Genomic DNA, 15,074 nt, shown 5'->3' on the forward strand with positions numbered 1-15,074 from the left:
ATTCTCTCTTTGGGGTAGATTACATTCAAGGCATAGCTAATACCTTGCCATATATATATATAGATAGATAGATAGATAGATAGATATAGATATAGATATATAAAATTTTAATGTCCAGTTTCATTCTCAGAATCTCATTCACAGCTTCCACTATTAGAATAGTTGCAGGTGGTGATTTCCCTGATTTTTTTAGTCAACTCAATAAAGACTAAGTTCACAGGATAGCTTTTAATTGACATCCCGATGGCTGACACCCAGGGTCATGGCCGCAACACCTCCTGACCTCCTGAGATAAACTTAATGGACCTCATGATTGCAGACAGACGCAGCACAACTCAGAAGCCCTGTACACTACTTACAACTGGGAGCAAATGTGACACGTGCACTAAACTTATTTCCATCAAATAGCAGTGTCTCTATATAAACGGTCGCAAAAATAAAACTCAGGGAACACTTTCATGTGTCCATGATCGTATTTTAAAACACACAGTTTTAATATTACCCCTTATCTCAAAATTGAAGAACTAAAGCACAAACACGTTTTCTAAATAAATTTGCTTCAAAACGTAGATCACAAATATTCCTGGCCATCTTTCTAGGTCCTTATTCCTTATCCTATGAAGAACTGAACAAACGTAGGGAATTCTATTAAACTTTCATTTCTTAAGAGGTATAAAACTATTTTATTCTCTTTCGCTTATGGAATCGAATTTAGAAATAAAATAAAATTTAGAAATAATCTTCACTAGACCTAGGGATTTTCCAGGTAGATCAAAGTACTTTTTAAACACAAGTGGAATTGAATTAATATAATATGAACTGTTGTGAAGATAACAAGTTGCCGCCTTGTTTAACACCTCATTGTATTTTTTACGTGTCTACTCCACAAGTATGGAAACGCCGCACGAAGAACGTGTTGATCTTTTTTCACACGTGAGTGCAATTGGTTGATGGCGGGTTGTCTATTCGACTTCTATTTTCTTTAGTGTCATTAAGAGGTGACTTGTTGCGAACGTGGCACTTGAACACCTGCTTATAAGCCCTCCTGAAATTTTCAGAGAGAAACGCGTAAATGATGGGATTCACGGAGGAATTACCGTACGCCAGGCAGTGGGCGGTGATCCGGAAGAAGAAGGAGGTGGGCGTCAGTGGGAAGACCCCAAACTCAGCCCAGAGGTGGATGACGTGGTGAGGCAGCCAGGAGACCCCGAAAACCACGACCACCACCAGCACCGTCTGCGCAGTCTAGGAGAAGGAAAAGAAAGGCGATGCATCGATTACAGCAGGAAAGGAACCCAGCCTCTTACAGCACGCCCTGAGAGAATTTTCTGTGTATTCTCACAGGATCGGGTACGTACTAAATCTGCCTTAGGTGTTAACCTTCACTTCGCGCGGCAGTTTTGTTCAAAACTTCCCCGGGACCGGCCTTGACCCTCCATAGGGAATAATTCTAGCAGGTATGTGAAACGCATATGGATAACAGGAAGCGTGCTTTGAGTCATGGCAACAGGAACACACAGATTGAACACGGTAACTTTACAACCCGATGCACAGCACACAGTGGGACTGAGCCCAGGGAGGCAGCTCAGCTGAGCTCGTGAACGCTGCTTCCGAGAGCTGCCTCCACAGACAAGAGGAGATGTTTATTTCTCCTTGTTGAACTTGGACAAACTTAGAGACCCCCAACACATGCAGTGGGTCCAGAGAGCCATTTCAGGGCCTGTCTCCCTGTTTGCTTGTGTCTCCACCCTTCCCTGCCGCTCCTGAATCTGAAACACCTAGAAATCAGAGGCAGGGTCCACAGGCATCCTTTGAGGTTTCTGCTGAGCAGGTGATGGGAGAAGATCTTCCCTGGGTAAGAACCTCAACACGAGAGGAGCCTTCCCTCCCGCGCACCACGCATGTGCCCCCGTCTCCCCGCTGCATCTGTTCTGAGTGCCCGCCACGGGCTGCAAACCTAAAGGGCTGGGGTTAAGTCTTGGGACACTTTTCCTGTGCTCCATCACCACCAAATCAGGACACGTTGAAAAGCCAACAGTGCAACGAACTGAAAACTCCATCTCCAGGGATTCGAACAAAAGACAGTGGGCTATTAACAATGTTTGAAGTATAAAATAGAAAGCCATCAGCTGGTTTCTTCCTTAAAAGCGTGTAAGCTGGGCTCAACCGCCTGACGGCAGAACCAGGGCTGGGTCGGGGGCACCGAGAGGCGACCTCGGCTGACTGCTGGCTTTGCGTTCTTCACTCGCTGCCACCAATCCGGGCAGACCGCACGATGATCCGCGGTGTAGATGAGGACGCTGAGACCTAGCCTGGCTAGGACAGGGCCTGCTGCCCGCCGCCGCCCCCCACCCGGCGGGATGCAGAGTTACAGCTGGAGGCCGGTCTCTGTGATCCCAAACCGTGCTCTGAACAGCGGGCGCTCGGGGAGAGAACATCCCACAAGGTCTACCTGGTGACGGCAGCCGCATCCCTGTCTCTGGGCACCCAGGGCTCTCTGGACCGCAGAGCCTTAGGGCAGCTCTGTGGGCTCAGTCCTGTAACTGAATCACAGGGGGGACGTTTGCTGGCTCGCTCTCCTGCTCCAGCGCCCATCCCCCTCCATTCTCTTCTAGGGCGTTTGCTCCTGGAAGGTGAAAGGAATATGAAGGACATGAGAGAGAGATGCTTTCCGTCTCTCCCCTGAGGTTGGGAATCCAGTAGCCTCTCTTCCTCCTCAGATCAAGCCCAGGCTGTGATGCTCTAAAAGACCGTGTTGAACATGCAGAGTGGGAACGTGACCACCAGGACACCTCCCAGAGCAGGAGAGCGTGGGTGCCCATCATCCCCTCCCAGTCACGACCCTAAATCCACTGTGAGCACTGCCTGGTGGTCCCCCATCCACCTTCCCCTCTGGAGAGACTGGGATCTCGACTGGGATCCACGAGTGTGTGGGGGGGAGGTTGAGGGGAAGGAGAGAGAAAGAAGGAAGGAGGCTTCTTTCTCCTACAACCTCACAGGGTGGAGCAAAGTGATTCCACAACTAGGGAACCACTGTGGACCCACACATTCTTCCCCGGGAGAAGCGCAGACCCCGGCCCTGCAGGGATGTTCCCACCTGACAAGATGACGTTCCTATTACTCCCCATGAATTAGAATCCTGCTGTTAAGGACACCACCACCCCGAAGGTAAGGATTAAGGCTCCTCCAGGAGGGGCACGAGGTAGCAGACTGACTCGGAGAGGAAGTCTGTCCAAGACACGGGCTGGAAGCCAGGAAGCCCAGGCAGAAATGGGAGAGGAGACACTCAGACCTCAGGTCGAGGTCAAGGCGAACACGGTGGTCAGCGGGGCTGGAGATCACCATCAGAAGGTGCGCGGATCGTGCAAAAGCCAAGGACCGACATCAGCCATAAACGGGTTAACGACCTTTGAAAAATGATGTCACCTCCCTGGGCTTCACTTTCCTGGCCTGTGAAGAGGGTGACCCAACCTGACGATTCCCTGACTGGGCCTGGTCCATTTCAACGCTTCAAACAACTCAGGTACAAACCTGATGACAGGTTTTTACAGGGTGGCAGGTATACAGATTGAAGCCACCGACCCCATGGCGCACAAAGCAAACAGCAATCTGCGCACATCTATTAAGGGATTGTCTGCTGTCAACCTGTTTACCCATTGGTGTGCGGGATACATTCCCAGACGATTTAATAAAAACCATCTAGACGTAATTCCACCTGCAAATAGAACGGAACACATCATCTGCTCTTTCTAAGACAATAAGAAGGTCTCTGTGCTTCACAAAACACTCTCTGGATATCCTGTTTCATTGTTCCTTTTAGGAAGTTCTTACTAAGTACCAAGCTTAGGGCAGAAATATACCCCAGCAGCTTACTGATAAGAGCCAGTGTATCTGTCTCTGCATCATTGTAGGGCAATGGGCAGTATGGTATGTTTTCTTTGGGGTGTTTGTTACTGTCTGTTTACCCAAGTCCATTCAAAATCTACCTTTTATTTTTAGCGGTTCCACTGGTCTTTTCAGAACCATGAACGAGGTTCTTTTTCTCGGCCTACCTGTAGCTTTGAAATGTGACCGGATTACAATTACAATATAAATCAGGGAAGAATACTCAATCGGTACTTATATAAACTGTATCATTTATCGAAGCCTGTTCCCAAAAGAGTTTAATAGAATGTTTGTGCTCCCCGCTTAGTGTCAGCAAGGGCTCACTACTTATTTCCTGCCTGTTTCACAGGCATTCAGCCCGTCAGAGCTGGTACAGCAGTGGGCGCCCTGCACACGGGCCCTGGCGCTCAGCCCCGCAGCCCTGGAGGCGTCCACACGGCCATGGCGTCACGTTAGGCGCGCACATCCCTGCGTGTAGGCAGAGGCGGTACATGGCTTCTTCCTCTGTCTCCTTTGCAGTAGAGGCTTGCTGCAGATGCCTCTGGGTCCAGGGAACCGGGAAGACATGGGAGGGAATGCAGGAAAGAAGTCCACACTGCATAACAGGGCCTGCAGCCACCACTGCTTCCAACACCCGACTCAGAAAGCAGGCGCCTGGAATACGCCAGCTCCAGGTCAAGACCTGGTCAAAATAAGGCGTTGTACTAACAACCACAAACCGGGTTTCCAGCAGATCAGCGCGCCATCATCACGCAGGGCAGAGCTCTGCAAAAATTCTGGTATCTAGGCCTCATGCCCGATGGCTCTGCTTCCATAGGTCACGGGGATTAGGTAGCTGCCCAGGAACCTGCCTTTCTAAACATCTCAATCGCGTGTTTGAAGAACCGGTGAAGAATTCCACAAAGGCCACAACAAAAGCAAATCATCTCATCCACCCCAAGTGAAAGGCTAAAGTATTTCCTCAATGCTGACAGCGCCTAGGCTGACCCACACCGTCTCCTAGGTAGGATTCGCAAAAGCTGCTTCCTCTCTTCTCCTTTGAAATGTCAGCCGGTAAGAAGACAAGTCCCCTCTGTGGGGAATGAGGCTATTTTCATTTCTTACAGTTATCATTGGCCTCAATCACAGATGGATGTGCATCCGATGCGCCTCCTACTTTCCCCACGTGTCTGTGCAGAGTACAGAACCACCATACCATCGCCTGATAGAGAAGAAGGTATCATCTAAGGCCATGTGCTAAATCTCTGTACTAATTCCTATACTTGAGGTTGGGTGCTTTATTAGCCTGTCTTCTTTTTACTCCTCACTCTGAAAGTATCTGGAAAATACTAATTTCTCCTCCTCTGAGATGCTCCTTTTCAAGCCATCTGAGACATCCGTTATTTTTTCTTCAAAGAATTTTATTCATAATCCGTCTAATGGAACTTGGCAGAGAAGAAAAAAGTGACTAAAAGATGAGAGTGATGAAAAACATTTTGTGAATTGTATAAATGACGGCCAAAAAGCTTGCTGAATTACTTCAAGCCAGAAGGGGAAAAAAAGAGCAGCTGCTGAAAGAACCTCGTGGTTGAGAGGGTACCAAAAGGGCCTCGCGTCTGCTTCCTTATTAGAAGGAACCATCCGGTGGGGAGGTCTGTCCCACTGGGAAGTCTCGCGGAAATTGTTTAAGAATCTCGTTTTAGTATCTAATCAGCCTTGTGCCGGAAAACGTGTCTTTATGTCCAGCAGAGCCTGGCATTAATGAAGCACAGGGCTCTGTACTATGATCACTACTGTTTTGGCCACGGAAATCACACTCTTCATTTGTATTTTCCTCCAAACACGCAGGATAACTGTTCGGCACGTTTGTGATGAAAGACCCAACTCTCTGCCCCGTGAGTGCTACCAGCCTTAACACTCGGGGGTCCCCAGGTGGGTGGATACAGCACAGAGGAAGGTGCCCTACTCAGCCACTGAGAGGGGAGCTGGAAATGGGCGCAGCTGAAATGAAGGAACTATCAAAATCTTATCACATCACCCCATCATCCGCCAGCAACTCAACATGTATACACACCAGGAAGACTGTTCTGCGCGAAGACCCGGGGAAGCATCACCGTGAGACAATCCAGTCTCCGCCTTCAGGGTTGACAGTCAAGCTGGCTTTCCATCCTGGACCCTCTGCTCTTCCCCCTCTGTCTCCCGTCTGCTTGTTCTCCTCTCTCTCTCCCATTCCCTCTTCCCACCCCACCCCTGCACCTGTGTGCTATCCCGTGCCTAGACACAGGTGCGCGCGCACACACACACACACGCACACAGGCCCCAGCACCACACTCTATTTGTTCTGTGCAAATAAAGAGGCAATTAAATATATCAAAAGAGATCTGCCATCTGTTCAGTGGTTATTAAGGGTCAGAGGTTGTGAGCATCGAAGAGAAAAGCTTCCCTCCTCCAAATGCTGAGAACTTCTCCCATGGTAAGAATTACATTTACACATACGTATATAATATATACCCACACATATATATGTACACACACACACACCCCATGCACACACGTATACACATAAAACCAAATGATGTAAATGTTAAACTAATCACTGATCTTTAGATCATTTTACTGTAAAACAGAAGCTTTTCTAATCATTTCTTCCAAGATCTATTTTCATTTTTTTTTTTTTTTTTTTTTTGCAGTACACGGGCCTCTCACTGCTGTGGCCTCTCCCGTTGCGGAGCACAGGCTCCGGACGCGCAGGCTCAGCGGCCATGGCTCACGGGCCCAGCCGCTCCGCGGCATGTGGGATCCTCCCGGACCGGGGCATGGACCCGTGTCCCCTGCATTGGCAGGCGGACTCTCAACCACTGCGCCACCAGGGAAGCCCTATTTTCATTCTTTTAATCACTTTTTCTCCTCTGGAACCTCCACAATTTCTCTCCAACAGTTTTCAAATATAGAGACTAAAACTAACTGTAGCATGCAAGTAAGATCCAGCCAATGCTAAAGAAAAGTTTTATTTCCTTCCTGCCAAGAGGCAGAAAATCTTTGGCCTCAATCATAAGCAGGTACCACGTTCCAAGGGCATAACCTCTGCAGAAGTTCAGCAAGCCCCCACCCTCCCCAAGGGTGTTAACCTCTTCAAACACAAGCTAAACTTTGTGCTTTTTAACCAACTCTCTGCTATTTCTTTTCACGGGCTCTGAGAACAGGTGTGTTTTTAGCCACGTTATTGTTTATAAACAAGGAAAGGTCAGGAAGAGCTGTAGTTTATTTATGCAGAAGTTTTTAAAGCAAATCTGATTAAACTATAATTTCTGCAAATTATGTGTCCTTGATCATAATAAATATTTAGAAGGAAAACCAAGGTATTTTAAGATGTTATGAGTAATATTTGCGGGTAAAGATTCTGGTTATAATCTCCTCCTCCCTAATCATATGGTCTAATAATCTCATCAACTTTCATTCTACTTCCTAAAAATCAGAGATGATATAGATATTATCTGAATAAGAGGTAAATTAATCCTGATTTGTAAAACAGTTTTTCCTCAAAATGTGAAGTGTGATAAACTGCAGGATGTTAGATGCTGTAATACTCTTCAGGAGAAGCTTCTGGAATTCAGAATTCACGGGATGAAAAAGACAATTAAAAATGGGCTGAAATCCCCCGAGGCCCCTCCCATCTTTAGTTCTCTCCCCTCGGGGCCAAAGTCAGCAGAAGTCTGGGAGGAAGAGAGACAAACAGTGTGTCTGCGTCTGAGGCTTCAGGGAGAGGCTGTAACAACACTCTCCCGGAACATTATTAAGACAGGGCCTCCTGGCATCACATCAGAGACGGTCAATACACGATAACGTGACGGTAGTTTCACGCAAAGTATGGATCCAGCCACTCGACACTCTGTCCCAACCAACCTAGCACATACCTTCTCAAGAGGCTGAGAATCCAGAAAATGGACCTTTCCCCCCGTCCCGAGACTTCCATCCCTCCCGAGACGTCCATCCACGTTTTCGCGCAGCCCGGCCACCCTCAACAGCTCACTTCCCATTTCTACCCTCTGCCTAGTGGTAAGAGGCTCATCTCAAATCTCTGTACCCAGGAACCAAAACGTCACAGGCACTGGGTGGCTGCAAGGAGAGCTAAGAGTACACGTAAACTGAGCTATAGAAACGCGCACAGGCTGTAAGTCCACGAATATTTTTACCTTTTTCTTCGATACCTCTGACTTCTTCGACACGTTCTTCAACTTTTTATGCAAATGATGAAGGACCTGAAAAACACAGACTAATAAAATCGGTTTGTCTCAGACCCCACACATCACTGTCCATTTTGCAACGACACTTCTGGACGTTCTGAAATGGGACCACCGTCATTTGCAATGTCATTCAAACTGAAATTCACATGAGGTGGTGGAGTAATGGTGACTAAGAACTGCCAAGGACACCTGTGCCTCTAACCCTGAGGGGTGCCCAGGTGCCATCTGCGGCCGGAGCACCTGCTGGCAGAGAGCTCTGGTGCAGAGAGCTCTGCGGTTTCGTCCAGAAAGAGCCACACCGCTACCCATATATGCATCCTTGTTGGTCTCCCCTCCACCTTGGCTTCCCCCAAGATTCTACATTTTAACAATCCCCAGGTCCCTGTCGTATGTTAAATCCTAGATACACGGAAAAACTACAGACTGCCCTCCAGCATCACTGATGACTGGAAGACCGTTCAGCAAGGTTCTACAATTAATGTCCCGTCAGGAAGGCTTCCAGGGAGACACTGGTTTCCTTCCTTAGAGAAACTAGCTTTGTCTTCTCTCGCCAATGTAATACTCAGGAGAAATGATGTGAGTCACTTTGGTTCTATGTAAGAATTTACAACATAAGCTATACAACAGGGCCGAGACGGCTGTACATATGCCACACTGATGTTGAGTTCTTTCTTATGTCCCATCTGAGTGAAAAATCTAAGGAAAATTAGCTCTGGGTGACTAAGGGCTTTAGACTGTCCACCGGTTACTCGATGAGTCTCTCCAAAAACTGGAAGCAGTGTTCCAGCCACCTCTCTGTCCCCCTGAAGCGCCGCAGCACGGAAGTAATTGAATGGAACTGGACTTACTGTGAAAGCCTGCTCGGTTCGGCGGGATGCAGCCCTTCTGGACGGCCCTTCCCTGATTGGGAAGCCAGAGGACTTAGTCATACCCTCACGATTCCTATGCAGGTCAAGCAGCCATCACGGGGGGCGTGAACTTCCGACTCCAAATTCCCAGCTCTACTGAGATCCTTCTCACTTCCTACAGAGGCTTCGCATCCTCTGCAAGACAAGCCTTTCACTCGCTACAGGGACATTTGGGATGACTCTCTGCACATTGACAATGGGTTAGTTTACTGTCCTGCCAACAGAGACTGGGGTATAAGAAATCAAATCTAAGGCAAAGACAGAAGAGAGGCTTTGGCAGGAACAAATGAGGAGCACTTTCCAGGGGAAGGAAAGGGCTGGACAGGACCCTGCCTGGCGAGGACCGGCCTGGCGAGGTTCTTTGGGGACAGCCTTCCCAGAAGACCGAAAGCAAGGGACAAGAGGAGACGCAGCAAAACAAAATCAGAGACGGCCACCTGGAGAGGACTCCATATGGAAAAGTCCAATGTTACCTGCTTCATAACACTACCCCGGGGGTTACTCATTCCTTCCACAAACTCGGGGGGATCACGTCTGGGTAACTGCAAAACGCCTAAGGAATGTTGCTGAGTGGTCAGTGGAGAAAACACCCAAGCATGTTTGGAATAAATATGCAAATATTACCTTGAATTCCAAAGAAAGTTCCAGTTATGCTTAAAAGCAAACCATTTCCATATAAAAACTATCCCAATGATCATATATTTTTTGAAGTTTTGAAAAATTTTAAATTTTGCCCTATGTGTGACTTGTATAAATTCTCAAATGACAGAAATGTAACCTAATTTATTCCTAGACATTTACCTTGTTGTTTCCATTAAGGAGACCTGAATTATGTTCCCCGAAGACTTTCGGGAAATGATGGAAGAATGTGCTTCAAGTCTAATCCATGCCATGACGATGCAAGAGGCAAATATTGTAAGAATCACTCTAGTCCCAAGGTCCGTGCCCTACAGGCCCTCATCAATTGCCCCTCTCTTGGGGGACTGGGAATCCCTGCACTGAAATCCTCCCTGAACCCTTTACCAGCTTCACAATCTGGGTTCAGCTCCTTCACTCCTCCAGAACCCTCTTTCCTTATCAATAAAATATGCACGATAGCTCCAACCCACTGGGCGGCCTGCAGATTGAGATAGCGCACGCTGGAGACCACTGGGCTGTGCAAACCAAGCTTTGATTTGCGTTTGCAGAAGATGAAATGAATAAAACAGCCATTTACTGAAGAGCTAAGCTGCAGTGACCTCCCAATTTCCCCAATTACCACATCTCTTTATATATAACCCTTTGATGCAGGACATTCTTCCAGATCACATCCAGAAATATTACCACTCAAAACAGACATAACTCAACACAGATGACGTGGGGGGAGGGGACAAACAAAACCAGGTGGCTTTTAGTCAAGATTTCTGCTGGGGGGGAAAAAAAAACCAAAAAGCTCTATGAATTGAATGTAAGAAATGACTGCCGTTCTACCTCATCTGATTATTCAGTCCTAGAGTCCCCGCCTTACGAGAAACAGAATGAGAGATACGGAGAGGGAGATGAAGAGAAAACAGTGGAAATTTCAGAATGTGGTTACAGCAGTATTTTTCTCACGGTGATGGGTCTGGGGAGGGTGTGTCGGGGAGAGCGGAGCTCACCCCGTGAATCACGTCTCATAACTATCCAGCATATACTTTTACTCCAGTATAAACAAGACTTTCAGATCAGTATAAAATCTTCAGACTCATGTGTTATTAATGAAAGAGAATGGGACTTTCTCGAGCTACGAGGGGGAGGCTTGCACCAGGAAGGTTAACAGCCATTTTCCCAATAAGGAGGTGCAGGGGTAGGGGACCAGAGGTGTATCAACAGTGTGTCTCTCAGCGATAGGGCTTTAGACCTGCCCCCTGAGTCACTTCATATTCCTTACCCCTTCTTAAAAGGACTGAAACGGGGAAGCAGCAGCTGGAAGCCCATCCAGCAGCTGGAAGCCCATCCATCCCGTTCTCTGGAGACTCCCTCAAGACTCCGTGAAGAAATACTGTCTAACCACTTGGATTTGTAACGCCCAACTTGTGTATAAGACGAAAGTCAAAGCTCTGTCGCCAGAAGCAGCGGCTTCACAGAGCCGGTCTCCGCCGGCCCCCCCGACCCTGTGCACCCCGCGGGCAGGGAAATCTCCCCATCAGGCCCTGCTGAGGGCTGTGGAGGGGCGCGGACCCTCCACCTGGCAAAGGCGTGCGCTCAGGAGGATGGAGCGCTCGCCGTGACCCTGCGGCCACGTGGGGTAGCCCTCGCGCGCGCTGAAGGGGCGGCGCGGCTTTCCCCTACTGAGAAGTGGGCGTTGACGCCGCCTTCCGCCAGGACAACCTCAGGGCCCCGGGCCGGGGCGAGAGGACGGGCGCCGGGAAGTGACCTGCTGCAAACTTTCCCTGGCGTTGCCCAAACTCCGAGTAACTTCCGCGCAACGTCAGACCCGCGAGCCCAAGCCGAGGCGGAGGGAGCAGGAAAGGGTCACCGCGCGGTCCCCGCAGAAAATTCTGGGGAATGAGGGCAAAGGGGCGGGGCGGCTGCGGGTCCCGGGAAGGGGTGCAGGGACGCAGGAGCCGCCTCGGGGCCCACCTTGGCGTAGCAGAAGCAGATGAATACGAGTGGCAGCAGGTAGCCGAAGACGAAGGTGCACACCACGTAGGCCTTCTTGTGGCGCTGGCTGGACCACTGCTCCCAGCAGAAGGTCTGGTTGCTGACGCCCCGGTGGAAGAGGCGCTGATGGTAGGCCACCGGCGAGGCCATGGCGATGGACAGCGCCCAGATGACGCCCACGCCCAGCAGCGCGTTGCGGGACACCCGCAGGGCGGAGGAGCGCCGCGAGTGCACGATGGCCACGTAGCGGTCCACCGACATCGCGGCCAGGGTGAAGATGCTGACCAGCATGGACACGGTGAAGAAGTAGTGGACGAACTTGCAGATGAAGGCGCCCAGCACCCAGGTGGGCAGGGCGTACACCGTGGCCTGGAAGGGGATGCAGAAGAGCAGGTAGGCCAGGTCGGCGATGCTCAGGTTGAGGATGAACAGGTTTGTGGTGCTGCGCGGCTTCCCCGGCTTGCTGCGCGCCAGCACCGTGATCACCAGGCTGTTGCCCAGCACGCCGAGCGCGAAGATCAGGCCGAACACCACCAGCGTGACGAAGTTCTCCACGCCGATGCCGAAAAGAGTCCTGGGGTCCGGGGCGGGGGGCTCGGGCCCGCTCGCGTTCCCCTCACTGAAGTTCCCCGCCGCCAGCTCCATGGCGCGCGGGGGGCGCCCGGGTCGCGCCGCGAAAGGTGCTGGCCGGGGAAGGAAGGCGCCGCGGGGAGCCGGGGTACCCAGCCCCTGGCACGCAGAGCGCGAGTTTCTGAGCCTGAGCCTCCCTGATGGGCACGCGCCCGGGCGCCTGTGCCTAGTGGCACCGTCTTTTTGGACGGGGCTGCCCGAGAGAGGACACGGACCGGGGCCGGAGCTAGACCTTCCCAGACCGGGCCGGTTGTCCGGAGAAAGCAGGGCTCCCCTTGCCCAGGCACCACCGCCCGCTGATCCGCCCGCACCCGGGAGGAGGGACCTGCCGGTGCAGCCCTGCGGGTGGACAGAGCCCTCTCCGCGCCTTACCGACTCCGAGCCCCTGCGGGTCGTCTCCCACGTCCCGGGAGTGGCTGCGGGCTGCACCTGTTGCTCTGAGCCTCTCCTTTCCCGCGGCGCTCTGGGGACACAGCCGGGCGCGCGGCCACGTACCGCCCGGTTCCTGGAGAAGGCTGCCCTCGCCTCCCAACCGGCCGGCGCCTCTCTCCCCTCGCGGTTTTTGGTCAAACGGGAGAGTGCTCTGTGCCTTTGTGGGCATTGGCAGGGGGCCACTCCGTCGCCACTGAGACGTAGGCAGGACTCAGCCCCGCGGAAATCCGCGCCCGCCCCCCGGCGCGGAGAGACTGGACGAATCCCAATGGGATGGGTCGCCGCCCACCTCCTCGCCACGATGGGCCGCGCGCGCTCTCCTCCGCGCGGTGCGGACCTGCCTGCGTCCAGCGAAGGCGACAAACGCCGCGTGCAGCCCCTGCCCCGGCAAGGGAAGCAAAGCGCGCTCCGTGCGCGCTGGGCGGGGAGGCGGCGGCGCGCAGGCCTCGGTATCTGTCAGCGCCGTTCATCCTAGCCCTCCGGGGGTGGGGGTGGGGAGCGGTCGGGGAGAGCCCTCCCTACCCCAGGAATAAAGCCCAAGAAGTCGGTGATTGGCCCTGAGGCAACCTGGAGTTTTTGTAAAGTCCCTAATCCCAACCGCCCCTCCCTGCCCGCTGCTAGGGAGCAAATAAGCAGGAAAGAAAAACGAGTGGCCTGTTTTGAGTTTTCTTGATAAATGTGGATAAGATGAAAGGAGAAGGTGTCGTGCTTACATCGTCCAACTTTAGATCAGTTTTGCCTTATGTTACTCATCTGAGTGACATAAACAGAAGACGTGAAATATTCGTGAAAAGAACACGTTTAATACCACTGTTGTAAAATGTGGATCCGCCCCCCCCAAAAAAGGAGCTGTTTAAGTGTACTGTAGTAGTGTTAGTAAACATTACCCTTGTTTATAATCTTGCTGGTTCACAACTAGAGAGATGAAACTGATTCCTTTATTTGCAGTGTTTATATGATTTGTCCATAAGAATCCTGGCACATTTCAGCATTCTCCAGATGATTCCTGAGTGTCCATCATGCGCCAGACACAGTGCTTGAGGGCGCTGGGAATACAAAGATGAACGGGATGCAGCGTTCCCTCGGGCAGGTGCTGACTTTGCCTGGGGAAGTCTGGGAAGTAAGTAGTATCTAATTTCTCTTTGACTCTAACTTGCTAGTTCTATTCTGCTTCATTTCCAGAAAGATTTTGATGCGGTTCACTGAACACCTACTATGTACCAAGCACTTTACGTGCATTCATTGTTTCATTTAATACTCACAATTCCCTTGTTACATCCACACACATTTCCCGAGGATGAGATTGAGTTTAAGTAATTGGCTGACCCAAGAACGCCCTTGCCTTCCCTAAGAGGATGCTTGGAAAGCTCATTCAATTGTCCTGCCCATCGGTGTCGCTTTTCTTCCCAAGGGGCTCTCTGACCTACACTTTCAGGGTACCCTGTGTTGGACAGCCTGTTGCATCAAAAGTTGTTTGTAATTAGAGTTGGGGAAGAGTTTTCTTATTATTATGAACTATTTTCAACATGGAACAGATATGATAAAACTTCATGAAATACTCATGTACCCACCATGCAGCTTAGAATAATAAAAGAAATTACCAGTAGAGTTGAAACCACTTTAATGTATTTCCCCAATCACAACCTCCGCCACTGCCCCCTCCATCTCCAGGTAACCTAAATGCATCCTCTATCAGTCATTTATTTATACATTTAAGGCATATGCATATGTTCTTAAATAATATACTGTGGGGCTTTTGCCGTATTTGAATATTATATGGTCAGGATTATATTTCCCTTAAGATGTACTTTGTCTCTTATTACTGTAGATATACCAACATTCTTTGCATTTCACTGGCCGGTTCTATCTTTTGCAATCTTCCTATGTCCTGTGATTTCCTGATATCTCTTGGATACAGCACATAACTGAATTACTTTAAAATCCAACTTGACAATCTCTAATTTTTTAACTGATGAGTTTAGTCTGTTTACATGTATTGTTATGATAAATTATAAGTCTAATCTGTTTGGACTTATTTTTAACATTTTATTTTATACCTCCTATTGGTTTTCTATTTCCAGGCTTCTTTCCCCCCCTCTTTTTTGACATCTTGAGGGTCGCATTTGAAGGTGGCTTTTTCCCTCTTTTTGGAAGAAGGAATGTGGTCTGTTTTTATCCTTTTACTAGTTACCCTTGAGTGTCTGCTATGTGCCTGAAATTATTTTAGGTTCTGAAAATAGAGCAACGAACAAAACCAAGTCCCTTATTTCATGGATCTTATCTTTTATTATGGAAAGAAGATATTAAAAATAAATAAAGCTATAATATGCCATATAAATACCATGAAGGAGGAGAAGGCGGGATAGGATACAGT

At 49.8% G+C, this 15,074-nt stretch overlaps 1 protein-coding gene across 1 annotated transcript; it reads right to left on the bottom strand.

Annotated features, from left to right (window-relative positions):
• Window positions 1-927: 927 nt before the first annotated feature.
• GALR1 (galanin receptor 1) lies at window positions 928-12,283 on the bottom strand. Its single transcript, XM_065890332.1, has 3 exons — window positions 11,618-12,283; window positions 8,058-8,123; window positions 928-1,245 (listed from the first exon to the last, which is right to left on the bottom strand). The coding sequence occupies exons 1-3, from the start codon at window positions 12,281-12,283 to the stop codon at window positions 928-930; spliced, it is 1,050 nt and encodes a 349-aa protein (XP_065746404.1).
• Between the last annotated feature and the right edge of the window lie 2,791 nt (window positions 12,284-15,074).

Source organism: Phocoena phocoena, chromosome 13 (assembly GCF_963924675.1).
Source record: "Phocoena phocoena chromosome 13, mPhoPho1.1, whole genome shotgun sequence".
Taxonomy (NCBI): Eukaryota; Metazoa; Chordata; class Mammalia; order Artiodactyla; family Phocoenidae; genus Phocoena; species Phocoena phocoena.